Source organism: Erinaceus europaeus, chromosome 5 (genome assembly GCF_950295315.1).
Source record: "Erinaceus europaeus chromosome 5, mEriEur2.1, whole genome shotgun sequence".
Lineage (NCBI taxonomy): Eukaryota > Metazoa > Chordata > Mammalia > Eulipotyphla > Erinaceidae > Erinaceus > Erinaceus europaeus.
Window position 1 is genome coordinate 57270280 of NC_080166.1, and position 18785 is coordinate 57289064.

At 43.7% G+C, this 18785-nt stretch overlaps 1 protein-coding gene and 1 long non-coding RNA gene across 2 annotated transcripts in view; one reads left to right on the forward strand and one right to left on the reverse strand.

Annotated features, from left to right (window-relative positions):
* LOC132538614 (uncharacterized) overlaps positions 1-13359 on the reverse strand; it is a 135041-nt gene extending 121682 nt beyond the window's left edge. Inside the window, exons 1-2 of the long non-coding RNA XR_009549956.1 lie at positions 13050-13359; positions 12579-12687 (exon numbers count right to left, since the gene is read on the reverse strand). This is a non-coding gene — a long non-coding RNA (uncharacterized LOC132538614). The remainder of the gene's footprint in view (positions 1-12578; positions 12688-13049) is intronic.
* The window catches only part of NAV3 (neuron navigator 3), a 666403-nt gene that overhangs the window by 207281 nt on the left and 440337 nt on the right, over positions 1-18785 (forward strand). The window contains exon 2 of the mRNA XM_060191355.1: positions 5485-5886. Coding sequence (XP_060047338.1) covers positions 5815-5886 — 72 coding nt within the window. The 5' untranslated portion in view covers positions 5485-5814. The remainder of the gene's footprint in view (positions 1-5484; positions 5887-18785) is intronic.

The window sequence follows — 18785 nt, forward strand, 5'->3', positions numbered from 1 at the left end:
GTAAAGCATACAACAATTACCCCTTTTCTTTTAACTAAATGGCTACAGTATCAAGGGTGTGGGGTGAACAGAAACCTATATCATACAGGCATTTTTATAAAAAGAAACTGGCACAAACATGGAGAAACATGCAAGCAAATAACAAGAACCAGTGTGCTGCTAAGGGAAGGCCTGAGGGGGCCATATCTGCCTCTGTGGGCTAAACTTTATCAGCTTAAAAAAAACATTTCTTGCCTCTGGGGGGCGTACCTGTCTCGACAGACATTTGTATGGGGGTGGGGAACGGCCTAGAGTCCCAAAGGCAGCTGGCTGCAATTTACTTACTATGAAACAAAACTTGTTATTAGCATATTTCTAATAGAGAAGGAATTTGAGACTTTTATATATCAACAACGTCTTTTTAACCTTTTGTTACACCCATTCAAGATGGAGTCAGGAAAGGAAACCTCAGGCATGAGAATAATTAGCATAGCCATTGTGCCATCTACCATTTCTAATAGAGAAGGTAATGGAGAGTTTTACATATCAACAAGTCTATTTAACTTTTTGTTTAGACCAACTTAGTTAAAATATATTGCTTGTTAACTAATTTTTACCTCAGACTTTAAATGTAAGTTAATTTTATCTTTATGAGAATTATGTTGAAAACCTTTTTCATTTAACTTTGACTAGTAAGAATTTAGCCTTAAAGCTATTGTCTACCAAACTTTAAACATACACATAAACATGGTCATTAATACACAAGGAGAGAAAGCTTTGTTATGAAGACATGTCATTTTAAACACGAATTTAGATATGTACTGTCTTAGTTGTTGGGGGGGGGGTTCACCATCCGGAGGTGGCTTCCCACGCAGCTTCACTTCTAGGAATTGCAGGTTGCGATCTCTGCACAAATCTCTGCATACTCCAGCTTGTCTGCCTTCAGACCAGACTGGCAGCTGGAGATCTCATGTGCCCAGTTTCTGCAGGGAGCCCGGGGGTCCGGGATCGTTCCAGAATTCATAGAAAGAGGGCAGGCAGGCCAGTTTTGTAGAAGGCGTGGGCCTAGGTGCCCAGGGGTGGCGGCCATGATAGGCCGCCGCGACCCTGCCCCATGGCTCTGCCATGTCTGCTGCCCTGCTTGCAGTGGCCGAGCAGCATGGAGGGATCACGTGTCCAGTGCCCTGCGCCACGCGGTGGAGAGCCGGCTCCTGTGGGCTGGCCTCGGGCTCTTGCGTGTTGGCATCGGGCTCCAGCGTGTTGGCATCGGGCTCCAGCGTGCTGGCGTCGGCCTCCTGCGGGCTGCGAGGCTGAGGGGCTGCGGGCGTGGTGCGCGGGGTTGTCTGGGCGCAGCCAGCTGGCTGGCTGTTTAACCAGGTGGAAACAGCACCTCCGCGCCTTGCCTCCCGCCCGCTGGCTATTCCCGCTGGCTGTTCTGAGTGCGCCCGAGCGAGTGGAAACCACAGAGTGGTCCAGAGATAAATGTTCTAGAAACAGCAAAACAGTCTCATGAAGAAAGAGCAGAGGCCTTTGGAGATCTCTTCACAAGCAGAAGAGAAGGCCATAGTACATACGTAGCCAAATTGTCTTTACTTATCTGAGAGATGTGCAGGTCAGCCCCACGTTGGGCGCCATTTGTTGTTAAAATTCGGAGGCTCTTGCCGGGCGGGCTAGCTTCACGGGCGGGTAACAGAGACGCGGAGACAACGGCTGGGCAGGGAAGCTGTATTTCTTTATTCAGGAACAACGATTCATAAACTAAGACAAACTAATCACCAAACGGAACTCTGCTGTCTCTTTGTGGCGGCACAAGCACTCCCTCTTACTCTGGAACTCAGGAACTCAGGAACTCTGGTGGGGTTCCTCGGGGCGGGGCCAAGCGGGCCCGTGAAATTTAACTGGACTGATCCAGTTCTCTTTGCGGGGGAGAACTAGAACCCAGTGTAAAGCATACAACACCTCCCCTTTCCCTCCCCTTCCCTCCCCTCCCCTTCCCTTTTTCCCCTCCCCTTCCCTTCCCTCCCCTTCCCTTTCTCCCCTCCCCTTCCCTCCCCTTCCCTTCCCTCCCCTTCCCTTCTCTCCCCTTCCCTTCCCTACCCTTTCCCTCTCCTTCCCTCCCCTCCCCTCCCCTCCCCTCCCCTCCCCTGCCCTTCCCTAACCTTTCCCTCCCCTTCCCTCCCCTCCCCTCCCCTGCCCTTCCCTTCCGTACCCTTTCCCTCCCCTCCCCTCCCCTTCCCTTCCCTACCCTTTCCCTCCCCTCCCTTTCCCTTCCCTACCGTTTCCCTCCCCTTCCCTTCCCTTCCCTACCGTTTCCCTCCCCTTCCCTTCCCTTCCCTTTTTTCCCCTCCCCTCCCCTCCCCTCCCCTCCCCTTCCCTTTCTTTCCCTTCGACCTCCACTGCCTCCCATCCTCTTTATTTCCTTTCCCTTCTCTTCCATTTTCCTCTCTTTCTTCCTCCCTCCATCCCTTACTCCCTTCCTTCCTTCCTTCCTTCCTTGATTTCTTTTTTGCCTCCAGGATTATCACTGGGGTTCAGTACCAGCACTACAAATCTACAGCTTCAGTTGACCATTTTTGCCCCCGCAGATGGGGGACTAGACAGGGCTGTCAATTATCATCATTACTTTTCAACATAGTATTGGAAGTTCTTGACATAGCAATCAGGCAAGAGAACAGAATCAGAGGAAAACAGATAGGAAGGGAAGAAGTCAAACTCTCACTCTTTGCAGATGATATGACAGTATACATGGAAAAACTTCAAGAATCCAGCAGGAAGTTATTGGAAATCATTAGGCAATATAGCAAAGTGTCAGGCTACAAAATCACTGTACAAAAATCAGTGGCATTTCTTTATGCAAACACTAAGTCTGAAGAAGAGGATATCCAGAAATCATTTCAGTTGCAGAAAAGTCAATAAAATATCTAGGAATTGGGAGTCCGGCAGTAGCTCAGCGGTGTAAGCACATGTGGCAGGAAGCGCCAAGGACCGGCTGAAGGATCCCTGTTTGAGCCCCAGGCTCCTCACCTGCAGGGGAGTCGCTTCACAGGTGGTGAAGCAGGTCTACAGGTGTCTATCTTTCTCTCCCCCTCTCTGTCTTCCCCTTCTCCCTCCATTTCTCTCTGTCCTATCCATCAATAACAATAACAATAACAATAAAAAACTACAAGAACAATAAAAAACAAGGGCAACAAAAGGGAAAATAAATATTAAAAAAATAAAAGAAATATCTAGGACTAATTCTGACCCAAGAAGTGAAAGACTTGCATACTGAAAACTATGAGCCATTGTTCAAAGAAATAGAAAGTGATACCAACAAATGGAAAGATATCCCACGCTCATGGATCGGAAGCCACATACAAATTTAATGCTTTTTTTTTTTCTTTTTATCTTTCCCATCATTTTACTAGATAGGCTAGAGAGAAGGGAGGGGAGATAGAGAGGGGAAGAGAAAGACAGACACCTGCAGACTTGCTTCACCACTTGCGAAGTATCCCCCTGCAGGCTGGTAGTGGGGGCTAGCACCCAGGTCCTTACTCTTAGTACTGTGTGGGCTACTGCCTGGCCCCCCAGTGAATTGCTTCTTTTAAATGCTGTCTGCCTTCACTGTCATTAAACTGATGCTTGTCCTGGCATTTGAAGGTGATTATAATATGTAGACAAACGAGTAAGCCCTAAGTTAGAGGGGGGATTTCAACTCTTTCCTTCTACATCAGAAATATCTGAAAGCTATTATATCTGAATATTATATTATATTATATTATATAATAATATTATATAATATAATATATAATATAATGATATAATATTATATTATTATATATTATATTATATTAATATCTGAAGGAACAAAGATTTCCTTGAGCTTCCCAGTAGCTTCTAAATTAGCAGTGTGAAAGCGGACTCAGTCATCTTTGTTTTCAAACTCTTCCCCCTCGTGATTCAGCTTTTACTTGGCTTTAAAGACTACTGAATAGTAGAATCTTGTTAAGGAACATTCCTCTTACCTAATAGAACGATGATCTAATGAAGCATTCAATAATCTCCTATGTGGGGAAACATGTTCAGTGGTAGTTGAGAAGAATATATCTGGATCTTGATTCAGAGCTATTGGATTTAATTTTAGTCTTTTTTTTATAATGACTTACATATTTTAAATATTTATTTATTTATTTTCCCTTTTGTTGCCCTTGTTTTATTGTTGTAGTTATTGATGTCGTCGTTGTTGGATAGGACAGAGAGGAAATGGAGAGAGGAGGGGAAGACAGAGAAGGGGAGAGAAAGAGAGACACCTGCAGACCTGCTTCACAAATTCACTGCCTGTGAAGCATCGCACCTGTAGGCTGCTGGTCTTTGCGTTTTGCGCCACGTGCGCTTAACCCGCTGTGCGTAGCCGGGCTCCCTGTTTTAGTCTTTTTTTCTTCTTTCTTATTTGCCTGCCTTGCAAAACTTTGCAGGATTTTTTTTTCTCCCCATTAGACTTGCAAAAGTTTTGGTCTCAATCACTTCATCTTAAAGTATTTATTTATTTATTTATTTTGTGTGTGTGTGTGTGTGTGGTTATGTGTCAAAGTATTTATTTTAATGCATCTTAAAGTTATTTATGCAAAGTGACAGTCTAACATAGTTTCTGGTTTTATCTGGTTCTTTTGTAAAATTCTGTGACTGGGGACACCATAGCTCAGTGGTTAGAGCTCTGGTTTTGAAAAATTGTGTGATTCTTTGAATGCTAAGATTTGGGACTAGAGTGGTTGAGGGTATATTTGTTTGATGAGTTTGTTTATTTCTTGCTAACTTGTAATTTCAGTGTGTTGCAAATCCCTGGTTTCCACAGTACCTTTGGATTTTGGAATTAAACTTGGTGTTTTAAAGGCTTTGGGGTAAACTTTCATGCAAAGTAACATGAGGCTCTGAAGGTCCAGGTTCAATCCTCTACACCGCCTTAATCCAGAACTGAGCAGGGCTCTGGTAATAAATAAGTAAATAAATAACTTCCATTGGGGTAAGGAGTAATACCTACCATCTACTATGATTTTAAGTGAATTATAATGCATGTCTTAAAATCTTTTTCTAAGCAAGAAATACAGATAATTAAAAAAAATTTATTTATTCCCTTTTGTTGCCCTTGTTGTAGCCTTGTGGTTATTATTGTTGTTGATGGATGGGACAGAGAAATGGAGAGAGGAGGGGAAGACAGAGGGGGAGAGAAAGACAGACAACTGCAGACCTGCTTCACCGCCTGTGAAGCGACTCCCCTGCAGGTGGGGAGCCCAGGGCTCGAACCAGGATCCTTACACTGGTCCTTGAGCTTTGCGCCACGTGCGCTTAACCCGCTGCCCTACAGGTGGGGAGCCCAGGGCTCGAACCAGGATCCTTACGCTGGTCCTTGAGCTTTGCGCCACGTGCGCTTAACCCGCTGCACTACCGCCCGACTCCCAGGTAATATTTTTTAATTTAGCTATTAATGGTCCGGGAAATTAACCATGTGATTTTTTTTTTAAATCACAGGTTTATAGAATCTGTATTTCTTTGAACATGGAAAACTATGAAGAACAAAAAAGATAGCCCTTGGAGTTTGAATTCCTGGATGAAGATTTTGCTTATGAGATAACCGCATTTGAAAACGCTATGTTGATTTGGAAATTCCTGGGAATACTACAGAATTATTTTTTTCCCTTCCACCCATGGATTTGCCGATCATTGCTTGGAGCTGAGGACATTCAGAGGTGGTACGTGATGTGAAAGGTGGCATGACTGCATTTCCCTAGCAATTCCGTCTTGGATTAGTTTGCTGCTCCTTTGAAGAGACTCCACTTTGCGAGGGGAAAACCGACTGTGATGGATTTATCCTCAGAGATGAACAGGCATGGGAAGAATCCAGTGAGTCACAAGCTAGAAGACCAGAAGAAGGTAACATACATTTACTGCATTTCAGTTGGCTCTTTCCGCTTATGCTTTACAGAGAATTTTGCTAGATGAAAATGGATATGCTTTTTTATTGCCCCCAGGATTATTGCTGGGGCTGAGTACTAGCGCTAGGAACCTACTGTTCCTGGTGGCTATTTTTTTTTTTTAATTCTTATTTGTGTTTGACAGGAAAGAGAGAAATTGAGGGGGGAGGGAGAGAGATAAACAAGGAGAGAGAAAGATAGACATCTGCAGACTTGCCTCACCGCTCTTGAAACACCCCTTCTGCAGGTGGTCAGCAGGGGCTCGAACCTAGGACCTTATGCATGGCAAGGTGTGCACTCGACTGGGCAAGGACAGTCTTTAAGGGATAATAATAACATACCATTTTGTGGGAATTGGTCTGCCATATAGCTAAGTTTGGCTGTGTGTCTTGATTTCATTACCAGCGGATGACTTTGTTTCTAAAGTGTTTTAAGTTCATAGGTATAGTGAGTTGACAAGGACTTGTATTGTCTTGACGCGCTAGTGTTCTCCTGGCCTGAAACCCGTGTGAACAATTCTCTGAGAGCTGGAGTGAAATTTGAGATTGGAGTTCTTTTGTGGGTGTGTGTGTGTGTATATATATGTGTGTGTGTTTGGGGGGGTGTTGGGAAAAGCTAAGTTTCTCCTAACAGAATCACACGCCATGATGTCTGGAGGTCTCTCTCTTCCTCTCTGTCTCCCCTTCCTTCTGGATTTCTCTCTGTCTCTATCCAATATATTTAAAAATAAAGTTAAAGAAAAAAAGAAATTTGTCTTTAGCATAGGAGAACCATGAGGGAAAATGTGAGCATTGCTAGACCTTTCCTTCTGTAACGCTAAGGGGACTTGTAAAGGATTGTGACAATATTTTCTTTCTTTCTTTTTTCTTTTCTTTGTTTGTTTTTGCCTCCAGGATTGTTGCTGGGGCTTGGCTGGGTGCCTACACCATGAATCCACTGCTCCTGGAGGCTATTTTTTCCCTTTTGTTGTCCTTGGTTTTTATTTTTTTATCATGGTTATTATTACTGTTATTGATATCATTTTTGTTGGATAGGACAGAGAGAAATGGAGAGAGGATGGAGAGAGAAAGATAGACACCTGTAGACCTGCTTCACCGCTTGTGAAACAACCACCTGCGGGGGGGGGGGGAGCTGGGGGCTTGAACCGGGATTCTTATGCCAGCTAGTCCTTGTGCTTTGCGGACAATATTTTTAAAAATTTTTTTTGTTGTTGTTAGCTTCTAGGAAAAGAAGAAACAAACCAACAACAACAACAACAACAACAAAAAATATTGGGGATTGAATGCTGAAGCTTACGCTCCAATCTCATTTTTCCTACCTTTTTAAGAAACTCATCTCCAAAGCTGCTTGACTGTAGTGAGAATCACCTAGAGAGCACTTATCAGAAGGGTCTGAGATAGTGCCTGGGAGAGCAAGCCCACTCTTTATGAAACAGATCATCCTTTGTGGTATTTTCATTTAACTCCAGCAGTCCCAGGGTGGTGTGTGGGGACCCAGTGGCTAAGGTACAGAATATAGGAATAATCAGAGAATATAAAGGAGATGTTTTAAAAATTTTAACCTGCATCTCTGAAGCAATACTTGGCTTTTTTGTTTTTGTAATTGTCTTAAAAATTGTTTACTGCTTACTGTGTGCTCTGAGAGTGCAACTGGATCTTTGATACCTTTGGAGGTAAGTTCAGAAGGGCTCCTATGGTCAGTCACTTTCTTAATTAATTATGCTTTTATGATCAATTTCAGTAGAATGAGCTCTCTAGTCAACCAGTTGCATTAATCCAGGCAGAAGTGGAGGGACCATTTCTGTCCTCTTTTTGTTGTTGTTCATTTATCGGGCTTACCTTTATTATAAATACAACTCAGAATGATACTAAGTACTGGAATAAATTTTCACTTCAAAATAGATATAGATTTCTTCAAAGAATTAGTATGTCATCAGGAAAAATTGTTAGTGTTTTCAACACTCAGCTTCTCTTCTTACTGGTGCTAAAATTATTAATGTACAGGAGATTACAAAATACTTTTAATATTTTATTTAGTTACTATTGGGTAGAGACAGAGAAATTGAGAGCGGAGAGGGAGAGACACGGAAAGACACATGCAGCCCTGCTTCACCACTCGTGAAGCTTTCCCCCTGCAGATGGGGACTGGAGGCTTGAACTCAGGTCCCTGTGCACTGTAATGTGTGAGCTTAACCAGATGCACCACCACCTGGCCCCAACAAAATATTTTTCTATCTAGCACATGTTCTGTAACTTCTAACTTACTGGGGAACCTTTTAGTTATATGTGTTTGTCCATATTTCCCATTATTGGCCCTTGGTCTCTACTGTATTCATCAGGTGGAAAGTGAAATGGTTAAGTAGATAAATACTTAATTTTAGAGGCCTCTAGGTTCTGATAGAAGTCCTGTTTTCCGGGGGTCGGGCGGTGGCGCAGTGGGTTAAGCACATGTGGCGCAAAGCACAAGGACTGGCATAGAGATCCGGGTTCGAGCCCCCGGCTCCCCACCTGCAGGGGAGTCACTTCACAGGCGGTGAAGCAGGTCTGCAGGTGTCTATCTTTCTCTCCCCCTCTCTGTCTTCCCCTCCTCTCTCCATTTCTTTCTGTCCTATCCAACAACGAACAACATCAGCAATGGCAATAATAATTACCACAATGAGGCTACAACAACAAGGGCAACAAAAGGGGGTTAAATGGCCTCCAGGAGCCATGGATTCATGGTACAGGCACTGAGCCCAGCAATAACCCTGGAGGAAAAAAAAAAAGAAGTCCTGTTTTCCTGGCAGGATAAAATATTATCTCTGCAGGTGACACTTGGTAATTTCCCAATGAGTAGACTTATTCTACCAACTCTGGAGACATTGCCAGCTGAAGAGAGGACTGCATTGTAAATGTCACCCTCAAAATCTCATGTATAAGACTTTGAATAAAGGGGTCTGTAAGGATGCTTAGTTTCCCAGGCCAATTCACAAAGGACAGTTCAGTTCATAAACAGTAGTAATAGAGTTTAGACAAACACATGGAGAGCCATGGGTCTGTGGGAAAATTTACAGACATCATCTTGGTGTTGTAGGGCAAAAATAAAATAAAATAAAATAATAAAATGGCTCTCACTTCCTTATATCCTCACTGGGTAGCAGGTGTGTGATAGAAAAGGCGTGGGCATGTTCTGTGAGCAGTCCCAAGGTTCGAAGCAGGATTGTGATGACTCCCCAGCCACGTGATTGCTATGAACGTTCACAGAGAAGCACATACCATTAAGCTCTTGGGATACTCAAGAAACTCCAAAATGAATCCACTGTTACATAGAGCAATTTTTTTTGTTTTTAATCTCCTTTTAAATTAAAAAAACTATTAGTGATTTAATAATAATGAACAAGACTGTAAGATCACAGGGGTATAATTCCACACAGTTCCCACCACCAGAGTTCCCTGTCCCATCCCCTCCGTTGGAAGCTTCCTTATTCTTTAGCCCCTTTTTGGGAGTATGGACCAAAATTCTCTCTCTCTTTTTTAATTTCTTTATTGTGGAACTACTGTTTTACATTCAACAGTACATACAATAGTTTGTACATGCATAACATCTCCCAGTTTTCCATATAACAGTACAACCCCCACTAGGTCCTCTGTCATCCTTTTTGGACCAAAATTCTTTATGGGGAGCAGAAGCTGGGAGTTCTGGCTTCTGTAATTGCTTCTCCGCTGAACATGAGTGTTGGCAGGTGGATCCACATCCCCAGTCTGTTTCTATCTTTCCCTAGTGGGGCAGGGGTCTGGGGAGGGGAGGTTCCAGGACACATGGTCGTCTGCCCAGGAAGGTCAGGATGGAATCATGGTCGTGATCAGTTCTTAAGATTCCAATTTGTTAAGTACTCCCTGGAATATCATGTCTTCCCGGTCCTTTTTCTGAGTTTGTGTTTAGGAGAAAAAAAGAAGAGAGAGGTAGCAGCATACATTTTTGTAGATGAGCTGTGGAACAGCTTTCCAGGAGAGATGATAAGATCCCTCCTGTAATGACTGTCTGTGTTCTCCTTCCTCGACAGCGAATTAATTTACCAAGCACTGTTCCTCACCTGTGAAATAAATTGCATCTATTCTAGCATGTGACTCAATCCACATGAGAGATGTCCTTTTGTTATTACTAGGAAAAAATGTATTCTTTTCATAAAGTTTGGGCATTCGACTAGCCTTTCAAATCAGTCGAACTGACTTAGAGATAGTCTTTGTTTTCAGCACTCCACAACCAATATTTTGTTGAGTCTACCAACTGTTCGCCTGCTTACTTTTTATTATTATTTTTTACTATATTTATTTATTTACTTACTGGGTAGAGACAATCAGAAATGGAGAGGAACCGCAAAGCACAAGGACCGGCGTAAAGATCCCAGTTCGAACCCTGGCTCCCCACCTGCAGGGAGTCGCTTCACAGGCGGTGAAGCAGGTCTGCAGGTGTCTTTCTCTCCTCCTCTCTGTCTTCCCCTCCTCTCTCCATTTCTCTCTGTCCTATCCAACAACAACAACAATAATAACTACAACAATAAAACAACAAGGGCAACAAAAGGGGATAAATAAATAAAATAAATATTTAAAAAAATGAATAAAAAAAGTCATCAGAAAGATTTAAAAAAAAAGAAATGGAGAGGAAGGCGGAGACATAGAGGGAGAGAGACAGAGAGACACCTGCAGCCCTGCTTCACCACTTGTGAAGCTTTCCCCCCTGCAGGTGGGGAGCGAGAGCTTGAACCTGGGTCCTTGTGCACTGTAACATGTGCGCTCAACCAGGTGCACCACCACTTGGCCCCCTCACTTGCTTTAGAATATATATAATTTTAGATAGAGACGGAGAGAACTTGAGTGGGCAGGGCAAACAGAGATAGAGCGAGAGAGAAAGTGAGAGAGGCAGAGAGAGATGGAAAACTATCTGCAGACACACACACACAACGCTGGTCCTGATGCACTGTAATGTGTGCTCTCAACCAGGTGCGTCACCACCTGGCTCCACCTCACTTTCTAACTTTGGAACTTAAGAATTCTTAGTTCCATTCTTGTTTCTCAGTAGGGACTGTTGTGACACTGAGCACGTGAGCCGCAGAAAGCAGGGAAGAGGAGATTGTTGGACTCTCACTATATACCAGGCACGTACGTCCTCCTTTGGGATTTATTGAGAGAGTATCTTCCTACAGAGGTACAAGCTGTGTCTACCCACCCTCCCAGTGCTTTGACTCTGTAAGAATAGTGAATGTTGGGGCAGATGAAATAGGCCCCTTGGGGGGGTCGGGCGGTGGCGCAGTGGGTTAAGCGCATGTGGCGCAAAGCGCAGGGACCGGCGTAAGGATCCGGGTTCGAGCCCCCGGCTCCCCACCTGCAGGGGAGTCGCTTCACAGGCGGTGAAGCAGGTCTGCAGGTGTCTATCTTTCTCTCCCCTTCTCTGTCTTCCCCTCCTCTCTCCATTTCTCTCTGTCCTATCCAACAACGAATTGCGTCAACAAGGGCAATAATGCCACAACGAAGCTACAACAAGGGCAACAAAAGGGGGAAAAGATGGCCTCCAGGAGCGGTGGATTCATGGTGCAGGCACCGAGCCCAGCAATAACCCTGGAGGAGGAAGAAAAAAAAAAAGAAATAGGCCCTTGGGCAGGCAGTGCACTGCTTTGGCACGTGCATGGTCTAGATCTGAACCTAGGCCTCACCACTTTGAAGGAAGCTTTGGTGCTGCAGTCTGGCTCCTCTCTGCCTCTCAAAATAGACACAAACAAAAAGCAACTGTCGTTTTTCAAAGTATCTATACCTGAACAGGTGCTTTGTACTCAGCACAGATAGGCCCTGCCTTCAAGAGTGGGTGGCTCCTTGAGTCTCTTTGCAAGGATGTCTTATCATTTTACAAAATCTGAACAGAGGAAAAGGTACTTGAAAGTCAATGGGTTTCATGTCCACAAGTGTTAGGTTATGTGTTCTTCACTGGAGGTGAAGGAGAGAGGCTGATCTTACCGGTACTGAGAGGACCAGAGTTGTGGGAAAATTAAGGTTGTGGCTCTTCAGGAGCTGAGAATACTGCTAAGAATCTCCACAAAGTTTGACCGATGAAGGCCAAGGGAGAATTCAATTGTCTTTCTGATTCCTGAGATTATAACTCTTAAATTTTTAGATGGGGGGTGGGGGCAGGCGGTGGCGCACCTGGTTGAGCACATGCATTACAAGTGCTCAAAGACCCAGGTTCAAACCCTTGGTCCCCAACACTAGGGGGAAAAGCTTCAGGAGTGGTGAACCAGGGCAGGCAGGCAGGTCTCAGTCTCTCTCTCTCTCTTTCTCCTTTCTCAATTTCTCTTTCTCTCTATGCAATAATAAATAAGTATAAATAAGTAAATAAATGAAAATTTCATTTGGGACTAGCCTATAGTCCCATTCTTGGCACTCAGCCTGGTCCCAGATGGGCAAGTGATCACAGCATCCCAGCTTCCCCAATGCCCCTATTGAGGTATTTTACTTTGGATATTTGAACTTTTGACCCTCGTTTGCTCATTGCTGCTAACAGAGTCTGGTATATTAGTTTTCCACTAATGTTATAGCTTTGTGAGCATCTTTTTGAGAGAGTGCTCGAGAACATGGCAAGCCCCAAAGGGACAAATGTCATGTCAACATAATTAATTCTGACCTTGAACTGGAAAGCGGAGCTCAGTAGATGCTGCTGTCAGTCTCATACAGCAGCCAGTGTGAGGTGCAGACAACCCTGGGACACTGCTTGATGACTCTGTGAACCACGTCTGGAATAAATGAAGGCATTTGTGGGGGCCGGGCCATGGCACACCCGGTTAAGTGCACATAGTATAAGCACAAGGACACACACAAGGATCTGGGTTCATGCCCCAGGATCCCTCCCACTTCAGGGAGGTCACTTAAAGAGCGGTGAAATATGTCTGCAAGTTTCTGTCTTTCTCTCTCTCTCCTCTCTCAATTTCACTCTGTCCTATCGAATAAAATGGGGGAAAAATGTGCAGCAGAAGCAGTGGATTAGTAGTGCTGCCACTGAGCCCTAAAGATAACACTGGAAGTGAAAGAAAGAGGGAAAGAAAGAAAGAAAGAAAGAAAGGAAGGAAGGAAGGAAGGAAGGAAGGAAGAAGGCTACCTCAGTGTGATGTCCCATTGTCTTTGTTTTGTTTTGTTTTGTTTTCTCTTGTTGGGCTTGATTCTTCAGAGATGTGTGCAAAACAGACATCCTGGGATATTTTTCTTATATTTGGGCTCATAGATCCTGGGTGTTCCACCTATCATATCATCTGAGAAAGTGGCACCAGGGAGCTTGATTTAATCATTGAGAACTTAACATACTAAGGACCGCAGGCTACACGCTCTGTGTTGGTTGACACAGGCAGGGCTAGGATCCATTTGAGTTCTGCCAGCCCACTGACTAGCGAGGGGAGCTGCAGAACTTGGCTGTCTGATCCCCAGCCTGTGCCAGTGACACATGTGAGAATGTGTATGTGAGAGAGAGAGTCGTGTAGGGAGACAGCATGTTCCTCTTGGACAACATTCAGATCCAGGATTTGCTCACTTGGGTGGAGTGGACAGCAGGCTTGGCCCACCTCTCAGGAAAGATTGCTCTCCGTTACAAGGACAAACCCATGTCATTGTGAGAGGCTGTTAAGCAGATAGAGAACAATGCATCTGTCTTCAAACCTAATTCCTAATACATTGGCTCCATCTGCTGTGAAACGAAGATGAGAACAGAGTCCTTCCTCAGTCTCCCTTTTGATGTCCTACATGGAAAAAGTGTTCTAAATGCTGCCACAGTTACAAATACTTCAAACCCCCCCCCACACACACACACTGTTTGTGCTTCTACACGTTTATAGCTGGAGGGAACTGCTAAACACCAGCGTTTCTGGTCACAGAGAAGCTCAGAAATTCTACCCCTTGATTTTTTATTTATCACTGTTGGGGGTGAATTTCCTCAGAAATTCTCCTCAGAAGTACTTTACTGGGTTGCTTGATGAAGCAACAGAGGCAGGTACAATGTAAGAGTTCTGCTTCATGGCCTCGCTAGAAGAAAGGCCCTTATGGTTTGACATTTGCTGGCACTGGCAACTTAGGGTGTCTGCAAATAGCAGATAAAAATACCTAATGTGGGAGTCAGGCATAAGGATCCCAGTTCCAGCCCCCGGTTCCCCACCTGCAGGTGAGTCGCTTCACAGGCGGTGAAGCAGGTTTGCAGGTGTCTGTCTTTCTCCCCCTCTCTGTCTTCCCCTCCTCTCTCCATTTCTTTCTGTCCTATCCAACAATGATGACATCAGTAACAACAATAATAACTACAACAATAAAACAAGGACAACAAAAAGGAATAAATAAATATTAAAAATATTTTTAAAAAATGAATACCTAACCTGTTGTTTTCTAATTAACACGGGGCTGGGATTTAGGGTTAAATTTGAAGGGAAAAAAATGTGGACTCCATAATTCATGTCTTCGAAGGCTTTGCTTTATTCGGTATTGTTGATGGAAGTATGAACCGGTGTTTCTCAGAGGGGTTTGCAAGTGGAGGAGTACAGAGTCATGTGAAAGAAGAGTGTATCTTCCTATTTCTCTAGCAGTTTCCATCTTAACAAGGTCTTTATGGGAGTCGGGCAGTAGTGCAGTGGGTTAAGCGCACGTGGTGCAAAGCTCAAGGATTGGCTTATGGGTCAGGTTCTGAGCCCCCAGCTCCCCACCTGCAGGGGAGTCTCTTCACAAGCTGTGAAGCAGGTCTGCAGGTGCCTATCTTTCTCTCCCCCTCTCTGTCTTCCCTTCCCCTCTCCATTTCTCTCTGTCCTATCCAACAACAACAACATCAATAACAACAACAATAATAACTACCACAACAATAAAAAGACAATAAGGGCAACAAAATGGAAAATAAATAAAATTTAAAAAAAGAAAAAAAAGAAAAAGTGGTGTTATGCACTGTTCTTTGGTCATGCTAATTTACCTTTCCTACTTATCCTGCTCCCCCCCTTTTTTTTTTTTTTTTAAAAAAAAGGTCTTTATGAGTCCTGGCGGTGGTGCATCTGGTTGAATACACATGTTACATTGCACAAGGACCCAGATTCAAGTCCCTAGTCCCCACTTGCAGGGGGAAAGCTTTGCAAATGGTAAAGCAGGACTCTTCCTTTCTATCACCCACCCTTCCCTCTTGATTTCTGGCTGTCTCTATACAATACATAGAGATAATAAAAATGTCTTTCATATTCATCATCGGACATTAAACTAGAGATCCACTTAATATGTCACACTAAGAATATTCATAACTGGGGTGCCTGAAATAACTAACCAGGTAGAACACAGAGTTAGCCAAGCTCCAGAACTGGGTTCCAGCCCCCGCCCCACACACACTGAGGGCACCTATATTCAGAAAGTGTCATGGACTTGGAGTGGTGCTGTATTGTCCCCCTGTCTGGCTCTGCTCCCTCTCTTTCTCTTTTCCTAAAGAAAGAAAAAAGGGGGTCTATCAGGAAGAAGTGGAATTGTGCTGTTTTGAGGTTTCTGTCTCTTTTCTTCTTTTTTTTTTTTTTTTTTTCTTTTTGCCTCCAGGGTCATCACTGGGCTTGGTGCCGGCACTATGAATCCACTGCTCCCGGCAGCCATTTTTTTTTCCATTTTATTGGACAGGACAGAGAGAAATTGAGAGAGGAGGGGAGACAGAGAGGGAGAGATAAAGAGAGACACTTGCAGACCTGCCTCACCCATTGTGAAGTTTCCCCCTTGCAGGTGGGGATGCGGGGGCTCGAACCCGGATCCTTGCGAGGGTCCTTGCGCTGAGTACTATGTGCATGTAGTTTAATGGGGTATGCTACCATCCGGCTCCCATGAGTTTTCTGTCTATACACATACCCTTAGATTATTTTCTCCTCAGAGGGAAGAGTGAACTTTTCAAAACTCGACTCCCCCTACAGCCTTCTTCATTTTCCACAGAGATGGGGGGGTCTCCATTCTGTAGATAGCTAGTTGGCATATTTTAGTTATATTCCAAAGGGCCTGTGGCTCTACTAGTTAAAAAAAACAGGGCACAAATTCTTTATGGGGGGCAGAAGGTGAGAGTTCTGGCTTCTGTAATTGCTTCTCCACTGGACATGGGTGTTGGCAGGTGGATCCACACCCCCAGCCTATTTCTGTCTTTCCCTAGTGGGGCAGGGATGTTCAGTGTTTTGTAAGTACCTGTGTGCTTCTTTTCCTTTCTTTTTTAAGTATATACTTTCCAAAGTGAGCATATAGATTATTATTATTATTATTATTAGTGATCTAATAGCGAACAACAAGATTGTGGGATAAAAGGGGTACAATTCCATACAATTCCCACCACCAGAGTTAAGTATCTCTTCCCCTTCTCTCCACTGGAGGCTGCTTCCCTATTCTTTTTGCTGGTTCTTGTGCTTTGCTTCGCACCATATGCTCTTAAAACGCTGTGCTCCCTGAAGCTTCCCTATTTCTTAAGAGCCACAGGACTTTATAGAGCACATGGTATCTGTGACTTCATTGATTAATCTCTGATATATTATCAGCCTTTCTCAAAAACTCATTGTACCCTTCTAATTTATTTTGACAATCAGCCACTTCTCTCCTTTGCAGATGCTTTTAATATCAGTTGGGGAAAAAAAAAAAACAATTCTTGGAGAAAAAAATGTCTTCCTGTCCTGCTACCAAGAGAGGACTTATCCAGAGAAGAGCTTGGAACCAGTTTTTAATCTGTTTCCTACAGTTAGATACCTTCAAGTACTCAGTAAGACAAGGGGTCCATTACCACACACTGTTGTTTCCTTTCTTTTTTCTCAATGATAATGGCTTTTTCCTGCGTTGTTTACAAACACAGCTAACCAACCGGTTTCTGTTAAGAGCAGCTTAATTCTCATGGAATGCTGAGGAGCTGAAGTACCACAGGTGTTTTTGTTTTTGTTTTTTTCTCTCTTATAGACTTTGAGAACACCAAACAGAAATTTAGGATTGCTTCCAAGAAAATATGATGGTAGAACTACTAAATAATAACAATAGTAATAATAATAATAATAGCTCAGGAAGCTGAATTTAGAAAAGATTTGATCGTTCTTGTCTGTGCTTTGCAAAATGCTAGTCATTGTAACTGTTGCTATTTAAGTTCATGAAAGTTGGCCCTTAAATCTCTCTCTCTTTTTCTTTTTCTCTCTCCCTCTCCTTTTCTCTCTCTCTCTCTCCTTCTCTGACTCTGTCTCTCCCTCTCCTGCTCTAGCTCTCTCTCCCTCTCTCTCTCTCACTCACCATCTAGCTCTCTCTCCTTCCCTCTCTCTGTCTTCCCCTCTCTCTTTCTCTTTCTTTCTCCCCCCCTCTCCTCTCTCTCCCTCCCTCTGTCTCTTGAGCTGCTACATGCATATTTCAAGTGCTCAAAAACGTGGCTTGCGACTGCTGTGAATAATAATAACGTGCCTTTAAAACACCAGCAGCTTCAGAGACAGCTACTGGACATTGTTGCTGAGGTTTTTCCTGATCAGAGTGCAGTATAGACTAGGATGTTAAAAGGAAAAAGAGCAAACAGCCAAAAAAATTTTTAAAAATTAAAACAAAAAAACTTGCTTGGATAGTGTATCGCTTTGCCATCTGTACAAACAACCCTGGTACTACTTGGTCCTCAGCACTTTAGAGGAAGCCTCAGTGCCGTGGTCTCTTTCACTCCCCCAACCAGACTTTTGTCTTTGTCTCTTTCTATCTGAAGGGAAAAAAATAAAAAGAAATGTCATCCTGGGGGCCAGTGCAGCAGGTTAAGCATACGTGGTGCAAAGTGCAAGCCCGGCATAAGGATCCCAGTTTGAGCCCCCGGCCCCCCACCTGCAGGGGAGTCGCTTCACAAGCGGTGAAGCAGGTCTGCAGGTGTCTGTCTTTCTTTCCTCTTCTCTGTCTCCCCCTCCTCTCTCCATTTCTCTCTATCCTATGCAACAACGACGACAGCAATAACAACAATAATAAAAAAAGGGGCAACGAAAGGAAAAAAATGAACTCCAGGAGCAGTGGATTCCTGGTGCAGGCATGGAGCCCCAGCAATAACCCTAGAGGCAAGAAAGAAAGAAAGAAAGAAAGAAAGAAAGAAAGGAAGGAAGGAAGGAAGGAAGGAAGAAAGAAAAAGAAGAAAAGAAATGTCATCCAGAGCAATAGGATACTGGTGATGACTACAAAAAAAAAAAAAAAAAAAAAAAAAAGGAAGAAAAAGCAGACACAAAAAACACTTTCTCTTCTTTAGACACAAAATCCAAGTAGGGAACTGTCACTGTTTTATTAAAAAAAAAAAAAAAAAAAAAAGAGAGTAATGACCTTCCCTCCTGCCATTATGGAGTGGAATCAGGTGTTCCCAAGTGTTTAGAGATCAGGTTAGAAGTTCCAGACGTTTTGATCTCTAGGTTAATATGTGTTTATTATATAGAGAGCCTAACTTTGCCTACATGGGCTGACTTGAAGTTTTCTACCTGGAAGATCAATCTTGAACAATGAATGAGATACATTTTATATCTTTTATAAAGAAAAAGTCAAGGGAGGGGTTGGGTTGTGGCCAGCTTGGTTAAGTGCACATAGTACAAAGCGCAATGACCCATGAAAGGATCCACAGTTCAAGCCCCTGGCTCCCCATCTGCAGGGGGGATTGCCTTACAAGTGGTGAAGCAGGTCTGTTCCCTCTCCCTCTCCCTCTCTCTGTCTCCCCCTCCTCTTTCAATTTCTCTCCATCCTATCCAATAAATGGCAAAAGTGGCCACCAGGAGTGGTGGATTTGTAGTGCTGGCACCGAACCTCAGTGATAACCCTGAAGCAAAAAGAAAAAAGACAATAAATTATCATAATCAATTATGATGTCACAACTGAACCCAGGAAAAGC